Source organism: Colletotrichum aenigma, assembly GCF_013390185.1.
Source record: "Colletotrichum aenigma strain Cg56 chromosome Unknown KSG_Cg56_contig06, whole genome shotgun sequence".
Lineage (NCBI taxonomy): Eukaryota > Fungi > Ascomycota > Sordariomycetes > Glomerellales > Glomerellaceae > Colletotrichum > Colletotrichum aenigma.
In genome coordinates this window covers 4450638-4466217 of record NW_023500912.1, presented here as the reverse complement: position 1 = coordinate 4466217, position 15580 = coordinate 4450638, and the positions used below count along the sequence as shown (strand labels likewise).

The window sequence follows — 15580 nt, the reverse complement described above, 5'->3', positions numbered from 1 at the left end:
CATATTTGAGAAACTTCTACGTGAATCACATGTTAAGCTGTGTATGGCGGATGGGACTGATGTTCTGCATTATCATCATGCTTCTAGGCGCGGTTATCATCGGAACGCCATTCAAGACGGATGTCGGAGGAATTCAGATCAAGTTTCTCTATGCAATATGCGCTTGGCATGATCACTTACCAAACGCCCGTCACTTTTTCGAAAGTGTCTTCTCTTGCTGGTTCATTGCTTTCGGGTTCATATCTCGCGTGCTCAAAGTCAGTAGAACCGCGTCACGGAAGTTTGCTGCTTCTAGGAACAGTTCTCGGACTAGGCTCGAAAAGGTTGTAGAGGGGAAAGACGTTTGGTTGTGTACCAAATTGGGAACATCACTCTACGGCTTGATGTTCGCTAAGCCGCTTATCGCAATACGAATCTTTGGGCGTCTGTTCCTAGAGCTATTTGCATCCTTTTTAACCGAGGTAAGCGAGCCTGTTGTGCTGGTTAGTAAAACGTCTCGCTGAAAGTTAATAGGTTGTTTGGCTTCCGATCACAGCTGCCTGGGGCTTGACGCGGCTTTTAGATGTTCGACAGGATCCCCCGGCCAACGAGAATGACTGGACGTTTGGACAAGTAGCATCAGTAATTCTTTTTGCCGGCCCTCTGTTTGCAGTGGTTCAGAATCTTGCCGCAATCTGTGAGTCGACATCCGTACATCACTTTAATCTGCTGAATGTATTGATAAGCTAAACTATCCTCATAAAATAGACAACTCTCGAGAACCGCAGGTTCAGCATTCCCAACAAAATCAGACTGACCAAGAAGCCCCAGAATGCACAACACGCGATTATCTTTCAGCTCTGCAGAACAGGTCATTTTTTTGGTCATTATCAATAAGTTTTATAGCAATTGTCATCAACATTTTGTTTTTCGCTACCGTGGTTGCTGTGCTCTTTTGTATCTCCCCCATAAACAGAACAATGTTTTCTCAGGAGTTACTATGGCTCATTGGATACTATGTTGGATATCAACCTGCCTTCTCAGTCACTATTCTTTTAGTCGGGCTCAATTTGGAATGCCAGAGGACAAAGAAAACTAAAAAACAGTACGTCTTTTGGCTGGGTCTTTTAGTATCCATAGCGGCATGGCTCATGTCAACATGGGCGTTTCTCACTCTCGGCACGGACGATCTTCCCGGACTAGAACAAGACTTGGACTTGAAGTTCATGTTCTTAGTCTTCGTCCCCGTCGCCATTGGTCTTGTACTCTACATTCTTACCCACCGCTCTCGAGAGGGAGTCTTACTTTTTCGCTGGGGAGGAGCTAGAAGCCAACGAGATGTTGAATTGGTCACTCATGTACACACATAAGTCGGGAACACTATGAAAGTCACACATTGCACCTCTTGGGAGAAAACACTTTCAAATCGTCCCGAACAGCGAGTTCCCGAGCACACCACCAGTGCAAACACGAATCCTACGATACGTTGAGCCGATGCTAGCCCCTCTACTTCTGTCCCGTCAGCAGCAACGACGGAGATGTCCGACTCACGAGAGACACGAAGTACTCAAAATATCAAAAGGAAGGAAACAGGAGGATAAGTACGAAAGAGGACAGCTGGTCTGGGGCCTCAACAGAACAATAGGGGTTATGGAGCCCGCTAAGACCAACACGAGGGAGCAGCAAAAGTTTGCTGCAACACATGACGGCTTGGTCGGTATCAAACAACGTGACAGCTGGAGATGAGGTCGACGGAAAAAAGACAGCAGGAGGTGAGAAATGAGCGGTAAGTGGAAAAAGCGTGGGAGAATTGGCAGCATGACCCAAGGGATTTTTCATCCATGTTTCGGTGGAGGTGGTGTCCCCCACTGTCACTGTACAGGCGGTGCAGTGGAGGGCCCCGGATCTGTGAGCAGCCCACGGCTCACCCCACTGGAACCCAGCTCCCGGATTCAATTGGAAGCTTCCCATTGGGGCGGGTAAAGTGCTGGATAAATAGAGGCAGGACGCTAAAGCCGGGCCAGTGCCGTTGCGCACCTATCCTGTCAGGCCCGGGGTGGCACCTTCCCACCTTCTAGGTAGGTACCCACGTACCTTCCCAGCAGTGGCAGTGGTCACTAGTGCCCCTCCTTCCCTATGACGCGCCCCTCCAAAAAGTTCACGAGACAAGCAACAACGTGGGAGAGAGAAGGAGCTCCCTGGCAGCTTCTTTCCTTCTTCCCAGGTGCAGTTGCCAGTTGCTGTTGGCATCCGCACCTGCCTCCCCCGCCACCCCGCCGCGGCGATAGCTCCTTCCCTCCTCCAAGCCGGCGGAAAGCAGGTGCACCTGCCTGGTCCACGTCCACGATGCGACAGGCAAGTGCAAGAGTCGAGACCGGGCGACCGCCGCTTAGCATGGCAGAGTTTGGGAAAGAGGCAGGGAGGAAGGTCCGGCGCATGGATAATGTCGTCGATGCAAATTGGAGCATCCCGCTTCTTTTTTTTCCCAGACGCGCCTCAATGAGCGAGCAATGAGGGGCACAGCTCGCGGCAGCTGCTGTCACTCACTCACCTCAGCACTATCTATCAGCAGCACAAGTCAAGCCAACACCGACACGACACAGACACCAACGACGGGACACCACCACGCCGGCTGCCGACCGACCGACATCCAATATTGCACCAACTTTTTGTTGTTTTTCACTCCCTTTTCCCGCCAGATCCCATCCCATCCCGGCGACCACTTGCTACGTCCGCCCCTCGTCTCCATCTCCAGCAGATTCTCCATTTCTATTCCAGTCCATCGTCCACTCCGCCATCCCCTCCAAGCTCCCCGTCCAATCCAATCCCAGTCAGCAGGCGTCGCGAAGCGGGCCAGGGCCGGTGTCTTAGCTATTTAATCCATTGCGCGCCGGGCAACCATCTGGACAGCTGTGCCTTGCTCCTCGCTTCTCTCCTTTCATCCCTCGACATTCGTCTTCCGTGTCTCCTCTCCGTGCTTCCCTTACGATACCCCTCCCGTTCTTCGGATTGTGTGACCTTTGCGACGAACTGTCTAATTAGCTTCTCCCCTCGGTGAAACGACACCCGACCCCTCCAAAACCACAAACTCAGATCCCCAACGACAACTCCTCCCCGCACAACCGTCACAATGGCCGGCACCGAAGGCAAGAGCGTGAGTTCCCCCTTGGCGACAGCCTCAACTTTCAAGACCACACAGGAACTGACCTCTCCAGAACCTTTCCTTCATCCTCAACAAGCCCCACGACGTCGAGTTCGCCGAGCGCCCCGTCCCCAAGCTCTCCGACCCCCACGATGTCCTCGTCGCCGTCAACTACACCGGTATCTGCGGCTCCGACGTCCACTACTGGGAGCACGGTGCCATTGGCCACTTTGTCGTCAAGGACCCCATGGTCCTTGGCCACGAGTCCGCTGGTACCGTCGTCCAGGTTGGTGACGCCGTGAAGACCCTCAAGGCTGGCGACCGCATCGCCCTCGAGCCCGGCTACCCCTGCCGCCGCTGCGAGAACTGCCTGGCCGGCCGCTACAACCTGTGCCCCGAGATGCGCTTCGCCGCTACCCCGCCCTACCACGGCACCCTGACTGGTTTCTGGACCGCCCCCTCCGACTTCTGCTTCAAGCTTCCCGATAATGTCTCCCTGCAGGAGGGTGCTCTCATTGAGCCCCTTGCGGTCGCAGTCCACATTACCAAGCAGGCCGACATCAGCCCCGGCGCCAGCGTTGTCGTGATGGGTGCCGGCCCCGTCGGTCTGCTCTGCGCTGCCGTCGCAAAGGCATTCGGTGCCACCAAGGTCGTCAGTGTCGACATTGTCCAGTCCAAGCTGGACTTCGCCAAGGACTTCGCTTCCACCCACACCTACCTCTCCCAGCGCGTCTCCGCCGAGGAGAACGCCAAGGCTTTGATCAAGCAGTGTGATCTCGGTGCTGGCGCTGACGTCGTCATCGACGCCAGCGGTGCTGAGCCCTCCATCCAGACCTCTCTGCACGTTGTCAAGATGGGCGGCAACTACGTCCAGGGCGGTATGGGTAAGGCCGACATCACCTTCCCCATCATGGCCTTGTGCTTGAAGGAGGTTACCGCTCGTGGCAGCTTCCGCTACGGCCCTGGCGACTACAAGCTTGCCATTGACCTTGTCGCCAACGGCAGCGTCAACGTCAAGAAGCTCATCACCGGCATTGTCAGCTTCAAGCAGGCTGAGGAGGCTTTCAAGAAGGTCAAGGAGGGCGAGGTCATCAAGATCCTCATCGCTGGCCCCAACGAGAAGGTCGAGACCGAGCTCAGCACATCTGTCGATCCCAAGAAGGCCGCCGCGAGCGGCGGACAGGGCGGATGCTGCTGAAGATGATATGAAACAAAAGTAATGGCGGAGTCGGCGTGCGGAAGACGAAAAGTTGGCGTATGGGCGGTTGGCGATCTATTTCACGGCGCATGCAGCATGTTGGGTCTGACTGAGGGGCACGTAACTGGCATATATGATTCAAATGACGATTTATTCTTCTCTCCCACCCTGTCCACAACGGCAATGCCAACGCTCATCATAAACCAGATTGGTCACCCAACGCCTACAGCCGGGCGTGGTACGACAATCTACGCCCGGCATAGCTAGCGTCGGCTAATGAAACGCACAGCACCAAAGATTCTCGGCCGGCAAACAGGCATGCCAGGTTGCAAGACTTCAACGAGGCTGTCGATGCCACAGCCCATGTCGACTCTAGATAACGGATACTGGCAGACCACTTGCAACGGCGAAGCGACACTAGGTACTCACTATCTCGAGCCCCATTTCCCCATACCAGCTAGTGCCCAAAAGACTCAAAAGAAACGAGAAACTGCGCAAGACTCCGCACTCCCGTTCAGCTGAAGACGCCACAACAGACTAACGGCCACAAGCATCAACTCCAGCTCCCGAACCGGCCTAGCTCGGCGCCCCGGGTCCCACTCATTCCGCCCTCTGCCCCCGGTCCCCGCGGAATATGTCTGATATTTCCCAACATCGTCGGCTCTGGCTGCCGTCTTAGACACGAACATCGCGAGTCACAGCACAACATCGCTGTCGCGGACGACTCATCGACGGGACACCACCCAGCGCGTGCATGTGCAATGAGAAGACCTACCGGCACCGCAGCCCTGCCAAGACGAACCATGTCAAGCCACGCAGAAGCTGAACAACCCCTCCCCCTGACCGTTTCTAGCGCTTCAGCCCACAGTTGGGCATTCTCCTTGACGAGCACCACAAAACAAGCCTCTGTCTGCCTGTAGATCTGAGAGCCTCGCGCGGAGGTTAACTCTTTGCAAGCGGCTAAGGAAGGACCCTGCAGGAGCGCCATCAGGCACCCCAGAGAACACGAGCGATAACGGACGGCTTCATTGGGCGTCGACAGATGAGATGGCGTCCCCTCCCTTGACTCGTCTCAAGCCTTCATTCCTCCAAGATCCTCAGCCCATCTCAGCCCATAAGTATGCTCAAACCGCCCAGTCATGGCGTACTCGCATCTCTTGACCCTCAACTCCTTCACTTTAGATCGTGATTCCATAGGCCCTCATCGAGTCGTGTCATCAACCTCCAGACATACACCGCAGCCGCCATCGTGATGGAAAGCACTCAACAGCCTCACCCGCAGCCGCAGGCTCAAGCGGCACCGCAGCAGCATCATGCACCACAGCAGCACCATGTTTCGTCCTCTGACACGGCCATCATCACGACCCCGGTATGGCTGACCGTAATCCGCGGATTCCAGTTCTTCATTGCAATCATCATCCTCGGCCTCGCAGCGGCCATCATCCACTGGGTCTACATGGACGAACTCGGTCTCGCCGTAGCAATCGTACGTCCTCATCCCCCACTCACACACACCCACTCAACTAACACAAACCCCCAAGTCTCTCTTCACATGGATCATCGTCGTCTACTCCCTCTTCACAGAAAAGATCCCCGGCCTCCGCAAGGCGTACCAGATCTACGCCGTCCTCGCCCTGGACCTCTTCCTCTGCATCCTCTGGCTGAGCACCATGGGCGCCGCCGCCGCCCGCCGGAGCACCTTCGTCGTCCCCGTCAACGCGTCCTGCTCCTCGGACGGCTCCGCCGTCAACTCGGGTGTCTGCACCGTCGTCAAGCGCTACATCATCATGGGCAACGGCGCCCTCGCCATGCTCTCCGCCATTGCCGGTCTCTCCGCGCTTGAGCTGATCCTCTTCCTGGTCACCTTCATCTGGACGCTCGTCACGTTCCTCAAGTGGCGCAAGACGAATGCCCCGGCTGCCGCGGCGGGTGCTAGCCAGGGCGAGATCCAGATGGAGACGAAGCAGCCTCTGTATTCCCAGTCGACGTACACCCAGGTCCCGCAGCAGCAACAGCAAGTCCCTCAGCAGCAGCAACAGCAGCAGTATTACCCTCCTCAACAACAACAGCAACAATACCAGCAGCCCCCTCAGCAGTATCAACAGCCCCCTCAGCAGTACCAGCAGCAGCCGCAACAGCCGTACCAGGAGATGCCGGCTCAGGGGTACGAGCAGCAGCACCATCAACAGCAGCAGCAGTACCAGCAGCAACCTCCGTATAACCCCTCTCCCGTCTCGGCGCCGGGGTCCCCGCCGCCCCAGGGACAGAACTACCCCTATCCTCCCCAGCCTCAGGAGCTGCGCTGAACTCACCAGTGAAAAAGACCAAAAGAATGATGTGATGGATTATGTTGTGCAGGACGGAATGGATATTTACACCTTTTTAATCAATGATACCTCAACTCTATCTCTCAATTAAGCATGCCCAAATAACGTGTCTCAATCTTGGTCCCCTCCCCCGCGCCCGTGACCGCAATCTCAACCACCTCGCCGGGTACAATGTCCACCAGGTTATCCCCAAACACCACCGCGTCGTCCTCGCACTCCAACGCCACGCCCTTGACGGGCACCTCGGCGCTGACCTTGACCACGCTCCCCTCGACCACCGCCTTAAGCTCCTTCGGCTTCTGCAGGTGGAGGTACTTGAGCGGCTCAGGCCAGTTCACGTACCGCGCGACCTGCTTCCCGCCCTGGACGAGGTACGCCACAACGACCGTCCTGGCCTCGTCGCCCTTCTGCCGCGCGGGGACCTTGAACGCCGCGATCTCGGTCGACCTGTTCTCCGGCAGGACGATGCCCCCCGCCACGATCTCAGAATACGTCTCCTCGCCCGTCTCGACGTCCCACGCCTTCACCAGGCAGTCCACCGTCAGATCCGCCAGCTGCAGGTTCGACCCCCAGATCTCAATCTGGTGCGTCACCTCGACGTCGACGCGCGTGTACTTGTCCCTTGCGTGGCGGTGCTCGCGGCGCGTGATGCCTACGGACAGCGGCGCCATCTCGCGCTTGACGGTGAAGTACGCATGCTTGGGGCGGAGGTAGTAGTCGCAAATGGCCCACGAGGTGACGGGCCAGCAGTCGTTGATCTGCCAGACGAGGGCGCCGCCGCAGTACTCGCGCCCGGGGCCCTTCCACTGGCGCTTCCACAGGCGGTACGCGGAGGCGAGGCACTCGGCCTGCATCAGCTGCGTGCAGTAGACGAAGTGCTCGAGCGGGTCCGGGGCGTAGCGGAAGTTCTCGACGAGGTACAAGGCGATGCGCCGCTCGTGACCGTCGGCCTTGTTGTGGAAGTCGATGGTGGAGGACTGCGGGTAGCGGTCTGGGTCGTCGCGGCCGCGCGGGAGGAAAGCGTCGATGGTCTTGACGGAGGGGAAGGCCTCCATGCCGAATTCGGACACGAAGCGGCCGACGAGCTTGTCGAAGTTTTGGTACTTTTCCTGGGTGCCGTGCCAGACGTTCCACTGGTGCAGGTCGCCGGCCGTCGGGTCGCGCGTGTTGTCGCCGGACCAGGGGGAGCCGAAGTGGTAGTACACATCCGGGATGAGGTCCTTGCAGGCGTCGACGAGGATCTTTTCGTAGATGTAGCGCGCGGGGAAGTCGGTCTTGAGCCAGCTGTCGGGGTCCTTGTCGGCGAGGTCGTAGGTGAGGTTCTCGCTCTCGGCGTACTGGTAGTCCTCGTTGTTGCCGGCCCAGATGACGATGGAGGGGTGGTGGCGGAGCATCTTGACGTTCTCGCGGGCCTCGCGGTCGATGGACTCCAGGAGGGCCGGCCAGGTGGGGTAGTTGCCGCAGCCGAACATGAAGTCCTGCCAGACGAGGATGCCGAGCTCGTCGCAGGCGTCGTAGAAGGCCTGCTCCTCGTAGATGCCGCCGCCCCACACGCGGACCATGAGCTGGTGGCCGTCGGCGAGGAGGCGGACCCAGTCGCGGTAGCGGTCTGCGGAGATGCGGGGGATGAAGTTGTCGGCGGGGATCCAGTCGCTGCCGCCGCAGAAGACGGGGACGTTGTTGACCTGAAAGAAGAAGGAGGTGCCGGGCTGCTCCTTGACGGGGCGCTGGACGAGCTCGACCTTGCGGATGCCCATCTTCTTGAAGAGCGAGTCGACTTCGGCGGCGGAGGAGGATAGGAGGGTCGCGGTGACGATGTAGAGGGGCTGCGCGCCGTAGCGGACGGGGTACCACAGCGCCGGGTCCTGGATGTGGAAGGTGGCGGCGACGTCGGCGTCGGGCTGCGCGTCGACGGTCTCGGAGGCGACGGGCTTGTCGTTGAGGGAGACGTCGAAACGGACCTTGGACGCCTTGCCCTCTGTCGTGGCGTGGGCGACGACTTTGGCGGATTTGAGGGACGGGTCGACGGTTGTCTCGAAGTAGAGGTCGGAGAGGCGGGAGGCGTATACTTCGAGATTGATGGGCCGCCAGGGGCCGCATGTCAGGAGCGTCGGGCCCCAGTCCCAGCCCTGGGTTGGTGTTAGTGAGGATCTCTTGAGGGAGAGGTAGAATGCGGCGTACCCAGTGATATTGAGCTTTGCGGACCGCCAGCCGCGAGTTGTCGCCGTTCCAGCAGCCCCATTTGTGGTCGGGATACTTCTCCACGAGCTTCCATCCGCGGAGGTAGGCGCTGTCAAAGGTGATTTCAAGCTCATTCTCACCACCGTCCTTCTTCAGCACGGACGTGACGTCGACGCGCTCGGGGGTGAACATGTTGTCCGACTCGAGAATGGTCTCGCCGTTCAGCACGACGGTGGCGAAGGTATCCAGACCGTCAAAGGCCAGCACGGCCTTGGCCCCCTCCGGGACGGCGTTCGGGGAGGCGAAGGTGGTGCGGTACAGCCATTGGGCCTCGCCGATCCACTGGACGTCGAGCTCGTTCTTGCCGATGAAGGGGTCGGGGATGACGCCGTGGTGGATGAGGTCGAGGTGGACGTTTGTAGGGAACTGGCTGACGGGGAGAAGTTTCGCGTCTTGCTTGTCGGCCTGCTTGAAGTGCCAGTTCTTGTCGATGGGCGTCACGCTCCGGGGGCCTGCCATTGTGCTTTGGGACGTGTTAGCTGCGCTGGAGCGGTGTGGCAGGCTCGCGTGGAGGCGCATTGCGAAAGAATTAGGAATGGTAGAATGCCAATTGAGGGTATAAGAAAGCCCAACTCACGAGGTAGATGCTGGGCGGTGGGCTGCTTAAGAGGACGGCGGATGACGAGACGATGTCGGATGGATGCGCACCGAGCGTCGTGCCCCGCGGAGGATGGCGGGGTCGCTGGGGGAAGCTGGGAACGACGACGGGGGTGTCTTCCAGGGGTGAGGGGCAGGTCCCAATTGCTCAGTGAGATGACAATACAAAGTGCCACTCGAGCAACACTCACAAGAATGATCTGAGGTCTGGTGGACTGAGTGCGATTTCAATCTCAAGTCTGCAAATTATGAGAGAAGCTCAGACACGAAGTAACCTGCTCATCTGGAGATGAAGCAGTAGCCCGGAGGAGGCGCCGTCTTCATATACTCCCGCGAACACGGTCTCTCCGCCTCGTCAGTTCACTTCCAAGACCACCCGCCGGCCGAGGCGCCCAGGATGTAGGATCACCATTGCATTCAACTTCAGGGATCAGGACGTGTTTCTCAGTCTGAACGACGGGACGACACCCGCCGAGATGCATCTCCCTGGCCCTGTTCCCTCACACCGTCCCCTCCATTGCGAAGGTAGACTCGCCGAGCGGAGAATGAGGGACGCCTCTTTTCTCCAAGATTGAGGCGTGGGAGTGTTACATCCCTTGGGTTGAGGTGCGCCTGGGGGCTGCATTCACGAGCAATCCGTGGCACAGCAACTGATGATCTTTTGCGCATCGTACATAACCCAACTTCATGATGTTTAATGCCCGGCTTCTCATGAACTGCCTTGGCTCTGACTTCCAACACGAATCGAAGGAAATGCGGCAAGTCATCCCATTCGATAACCACCGTGCTGGATCCAACGTCTCACCATCGGGAATATAAATCACCACCGACAGTGGAGAAAGTCGTCCATTACCCCAAAAGCCATCCCCAACTTCATCCCCAAACCCCTGCTCACCTCGGTGGGGTCCCATCACGGAGGGAGGCCTTCCGCTTTCCTGTTCGGGGCATGGGCTCCATTAAACTCTCCGACGTGATCGCATGCCTTTCAGCGTCCCTGAAGTTGCAGCCTCATAACAACTAACACCGAGGCTTTCCTCCTGCCGTCCGCTTTCTCAGAACTCAAATCATTGGAGATGCGTGCTTCCTTGGTTCGTGGTACCACTCTGCACCTCGCCGTTTCAGTTGTCTGGTTTTGTGGATATCTTCTTCCGTCACAACCACTGGCGCAAAGGCATTCCCGCCGCGAGGGATTGGCGGACATGAAGATTGGCATCACCTTCGTCATCGGTCCTGGAGGCCGAGACTCCGTCTGTTTACATGTTCGGCCTGATTACTGATGCAAAGGAAGTCGTTCACAAGACTCATACGTAAGTTGAATCACCATCTGGTTCAGTCATGCCACCGACCTCGTCTACGGGTGAATGTGTGTCATTATTGTATGTAGCTGTAAACAGGTGTATGTGTGCGGCCGGCCCCGACTTGGGAACGAGGTATCTATCCCGAAACGCCAGCTCAACTCGGTTCATGAAGCGAAATCCGCCGCCTTCTCCAGTCGTCAGGTATATCAGATCCCAGCAACATCTCGTCATTCGAGCCCCTTCATCACGGCCCGGCAGAAAGTAGCAACACAATCTTCCAGAAACTCCTCGCAAACTCCAAAGCCCACAAAAGAAAACATATCCATACGAGGTCTGCTGTTCCCTCCTCCATCAGAAAGCGCCGAGCGTGTCTCCGGTCGACCGGCATTAGCAGCACTTCCCGCCTCCGCGTCGGTTGGAAAGCGTAAAGACCTCTTCCCACTCCCGCAGCCCCCAATTCGCGCCGCTGCGGGTGTTCCGCCTGCCTCTCCGTCTCCGCACGGTGCCGGCATCGTCGAGCGTCGCGCCGGTCATGGAACTCTTGATACTCGCCCCGTCGCTGGCGCCCGCGTTCCAGCCCCCGCCGTAGCCGTCGCCGTACTGGATGCCGCTCATCGGATCGTCCGGATCAATGTCGCCCAGCTCGATCTTGGTCAGAATCATGCGCGCCAGCCTCGCAAAGATCTCGTCCACGTTCTCGCCGTTGAATGCGCTCGCCTCCATCACCACGGGGATCCCGACCTTGCTCGCCCACTGGTTCGCATCCGAGTTGCTGACCTCGCGGCCCTCGGGGGCTTCCGACGCTTTTTGCTGCGTGCCGAGCGTCGGCAAACTGGTGCCGGCGGAGCCGTTTGTGAAGTAGGACATGGAGCCGACGCTGCTCGGGGTTGGCGGTGGCAGGCTTGTGTCGATAAGAGGGTCAGAGGCGAGATCGAGCTTGTTGCCGACGAGCAGACAAGACAAATTCGGCGACGCTAGGGCGCGGGCATCGTTGAGGAAGGGCTGTAGTCCGCGGAAGCTGGTGTGGGATGTTACATCGTAGACGAGGATAGCGCCGGCGGCGCCTCGATAGTATGATCGCGAGACGGAGCGGAATCGTTCGGTGCCGGCAGTGTCCCAGAGCTGTCGCCGCCGTCGTTAGCTTTCCTTCTCTCGCTGTTCTGATGTCAAAAGTTGCGTCGCGCGTACCTGCAGCTTTATGCGTTTCCGCCGGGATCCGGTGCCGACCTTGATGATCTTGCTCGCGAACTCGACACCGATAGTCTGGGACGATAAGACCCGCCACTCGTTCTTAACGAAGCGGTGCAGCAGGCAGGATCTGTATGCGCAGAGACATCGTCAGCCATGTCTCGACTCCGGTATGATTTTATCGCAGGTGCTCGCGTGGTGTCCTGGGCGTCACTCACTTTCCTGTCCCGCTAGGTCCCAAGAGGATGATCTTGGCGAGGTAATCGTACATGCTCCCCAGCTCCTGCACATCCCGTCAGCATATTTGGTCCCTTTTTCGGCATCTGATCGGAGTGTCGGAATGCCCTGACCTGCTGGCCAGCGGTGCCATCGCTTTCCTCGCTGGCGGCGCTGGAGCGACGCGGTCTCGTCATAGTGGCGGTGCGGAATGTTGTGTTGCGGTGATCGGATCGGAAAAGTCGGGCAACGGACGGCGCTGGCGATAAGGACGGATCGTGGGCGTTTGTTGGTAAGCAACAGCGAAAAACGAGCAAGGAACCGCGACTGCAGAAAAAGAAAAGACTCGAGCAAAAAAAACAAAAATCGTAAGGCGGCGGCCTCTGGCTGGGCGCGACGTTGAGGTCGCAGCGAGCAGTTTGGACCTGCGTTTCGTATCGTGTCGGGCAAGGGAGACGGACTGATTGAGGTGATTGATGTACTGTGCTGGTTGATGCAGCAAAGAGGGAGAAGGTCACTGTAGCGTAAGGCAAGGTAAGGTACCTTATTCTTGGAAACAAGCCCCCCAGCAAGGGCGATGAGCAACACAATGACGGAAGACACACCAGGCGACCAAGCAGAGCAGCGCAAAGCACAAGGACCAGGACCCAGAACCCGGAACCCAGGACCCATGACCCAGAACCTTTGAACGGTGCTTGCACTCGTCCTGTAACATGGGATGGCCGCCAAACCACGCACTTTCCGTCCTTCACAGGCTCGGAGCAGCACCACACTGCAGCTGCAGCACCTAGACCGCCTGCTGAGTCCACTGAGTGTGGTCCACGTCGATACGCGGGAGGCTCGAGCGCCGGGCCTTTTTTTTTTCCTTCCCTCTTTTGTTATTATGAAGGTGGGTGGGTGGGCAGCCACACGCGTGGCTCCGATAAGACAACGTCCCAGGCACGTACCGTCTTATCAGTAGGATGGAAAGAACAGGCGGGTACGAATACGTACCGCAATGGGCAGTCATTCATCACACTCACTGACAGCAGCCGCCAATGGCACACCAAGTCCTCACATAGCACCTGAGCAGGGGCCACAGCTCACCGGAGTCGCACACCGAGGCCCCGTACCGAGGCTTGACATCACCGGACTACCGAGCTTCAGGGGACTGGCTGTAAGCTCACGCCTCCCGCATCAACGACGAGCTTTCATCTACTCCTAATTTATGCGACGAAACACGTTTAACTTTCTGTAAAAACATTCAAGCATCATGAAGATTGACGGCCGTACGTTCATCATTTCAGGCGGGTAAGCAAGGCGTCCCCGTTATGCTCATTGAAACCGTGGTGTCCCTGATCACATGCCAAACACCAATGTCATTAACTCATGCTGACTTTCATCCAATAACAGAGCCTCCGGCTTAGGTCAGGCCTGCGTGGAGGAAATATGCAGGAGCGGCGGCAATGTCTCCATCTTGGATATGAATGAGGACCTGGGCAACGAGCTCGTCGCTAAGCTGGGCTCCTCTGCCAAGTTCTTTGTCTGCGATGTCCTCGACACCAAGAGCATCGAGGCCGCTGTCCAAGGCACCGCCGACTGGGTGAAGCAAACCGGCAAGCCAGTGGGCGGCGTTATCCCGGCTGCTGGTGTAGGAAACCCGGCAACGGTAAACCCGATCTCTTCACGTCGGCCATGCTCCCACCACTAACGACTTTCAGATCCTCGACCGTGACGGCAACCCCTTCAGCCTCGACCAGTGGGACTTTGTCCTCAACATCAATCTCCGCGGAACCATCGACCTCACCCGCCAGGCACTCGCCCTCATGGCCAAGAACGAGCCGTCCACGCCGGATGGCGAGCGGGGCGTTGTCATCATGGTCGCCTCGTCCGCCGCCTTTGACGGGCAAAAGGGCCAGGTCGCTTACGCTGCCAGCAAGGGCGCCGTCACAGCCATGACCCTCCCCATGACGAGAGATCTCGCCCGCTTTGGCATCCGCGTCGTGACAATCGCCCCGAGTCTGTTCGAGTCCCGTATGACTGCCGTCATGGGCAACAAGGTCCGCGCCAGTCTTGAAAAGGCCATGGAGTTCCCCGTCAGAGCTGGCAAGCCCGAGGAGTTCGCGGCACTGGCGAAACACGCTATTGAGAATGTGATGCTCAACGGCACGGTGCTGCGGCTAGACGGAGGTATGAGGATGCCGAGCAAGATGTAAGATGGTAGTTAGCAGTTAGCAGTTTAACACAAGAGTTTTGTTACCCAGGCGGATACTTCGAGCTAACCGGACGGATAAGTAGGTATTATGTTAGGTCTAATAGTTTATCGCATGTTAGCGATTTCGTCGTCCATATTTTTACTGTCGTTGCTATTATCGCAGTCGTCCCCGTTGATGTCAACTATGGTACTGTCGTCCCTGTGGCCGTCGTCCCTCTTTTCAGCTAACGTCCCACACCCACTTTTGGCCACCCCATTTTTGATGCCCTCACATTTATACACATCAACTTCAACCAATATTTATATGTATTATGATGCCATAACGATGCAACTTTCGCTGTCACTAGGGTTTTCAGACTCGCTGGATTCATCTGTGCTACTTTCAAGTTCGCCCGCCTCGATTTGAGCCCTCCGAATGGCCTCAATATCGGCAAACTTCGAATTTGGGCTCATTCTGACCTTCTTCCGTTTCCTGGCCCTACTGGCATCAACCTCTGCCTGCAGTGCCTCAATCTTTCGCTGGGCTACTGCCAATTGGTATGCCTTCTCATCAAAGCCCTTTTGAACCTTCCGAAAAAGCAGGCGCTGCGTGTGCTCATCGGTATCCAGCTTACTGAACAGGCTGAACTGATCCTGAAGCTCATCCCTCTTCTTAGGGGTTGACCAAGGGACTGCTGATATATCTGCCGCCCATTTTTCGCTTGCTTTGCCATCAGAGAGCCCTTTGCAGACCTGACCAGCTGGTTTGGCAGGGGTTGAAGTGTTCTCAAGCAGCAGAGGGCTCATGAGGGGTCTAGCCATACTGACAGGCCACAAACCAGTCCATTTCCAGCCACTGATGATGTTTTTGCTTGTCAGGGCTGCCTTACGCGCCTTGCCATAGCATATAACGAAATTTCTCTTACCCACAACTATACCAGCATCCCATTCAGCCAGTAATCCAAGCTCCTTCTTGTATGCTGCCTTGAGGGGCCTAAAAACCGACTGATCGAGTGGCTGAAGGACGTGTGACGTGTGTGCTGGCAAGAACAGTAGATATATCTTGTTCCTAAAGCATATATACATAAAAGCAGTAGTCTCATGGCTTCCATGACCATCTAAGATCAATAATCTGACCTCTGAGGGGTCCCCTGGCTGGGTTGAAGGAATAAAGACCTCTGTTAACCACTTGACAGCTGTAGAGTCTGAAGTCCACCCATT

General features: G+C 57.2%; 5 protein-coding genes across 5 annotated transcripts; 3 read left to right on the top strand and 2 right to left on the bottom strand.

Annotated features, from left to right (window-relative positions):
* Positions 1-3109: 3109 nt before the first annotated feature.
* Positions 3110-4319, top strand: xdhA-0 (putative D-xylulose reductase A; the record flags this gene model as incomplete). The annotated part of the gene is made up of 2 exons (XM_037325458.1): positions 3110-3133; positions 3195-4319. The coding sequence occupies 2 exons, from the start codon at positions 3110-3112 to the stop codon at positions 4317-4319; spliced, it is 1149 nt and encodes a 382-aa protein (XP_037177296.1).
* A 1047-nt stretch (positions 4320-5366) lies between these two features.
* CGCA056_v010210 (uncharacterized protein) lies at positions 5367-6625 on the top strand (the record flags this gene model as incomplete). The annotated part of the gene is made up of 3 exons (XM_037325457.1): positions 5367-5437; positions 5517-5805; positions 5861-6625. 3 exons carry the CDS (start codon positions 5367-5369, stop codon positions 6623-6625), a joined length of 1125 nt encoding a protein of 374 aa, XP_037177297.1.
* A 104-nt stretch (positions 6626-6729) lies between these two features.
* Positions 6730-9346, bottom strand: man9 (Beta-mannosidase B; the record flags this gene model as incomplete). Its single annotated transcript, XM_037325456.1, has 2 exons — positions 6730-8775; positions 8828-9346. The coding sequence occupies 2 exons, from the start codon at positions 9344-9346 to the stop codon at positions 6730-6732; spliced, it is 2565 nt and encodes an 854-aa protein (XP_037177199.1).
* A 1823-nt stretch (positions 9347-11169) lies between these two features.
* On the bottom strand, positions 11170-12383 carry ypt4 (GTP-binding protein ypt4; the record flags this gene model as incomplete). The annotated part of the gene is made up of 4 exons (XM_037325455.1): positions 11170-11904; positions 11971-12100; positions 12189-12253; positions 12321-12383. 4 exons carry the CDS (start codon positions 12381-12383, stop codon positions 11170-11172), a joined length of 993 nt encoding a protein of 330 aa, XP_037177198.1.
* Positions 12384-13438: 1055 nt separating this feature from the next.
* scu (3-hydroxyacyl-CoA dehydrogenase type-2) lies at positions 13439-14381 on the top strand (the record flags this gene model as incomplete). Its single annotated transcript, XM_037325454.1, has 3 exons — positions 13439-13476; positions 13579-13834; positions 13887-14381. The coding sequence occupies 3 exons, from the start codon at positions 13439-13441 to the stop codon at positions 14379-14381; spliced, it is 789 nt and encodes a 262-aa protein (XP_037177197.1).
* Positions 14382-15580: the final 1199 nt, after the last annotated feature.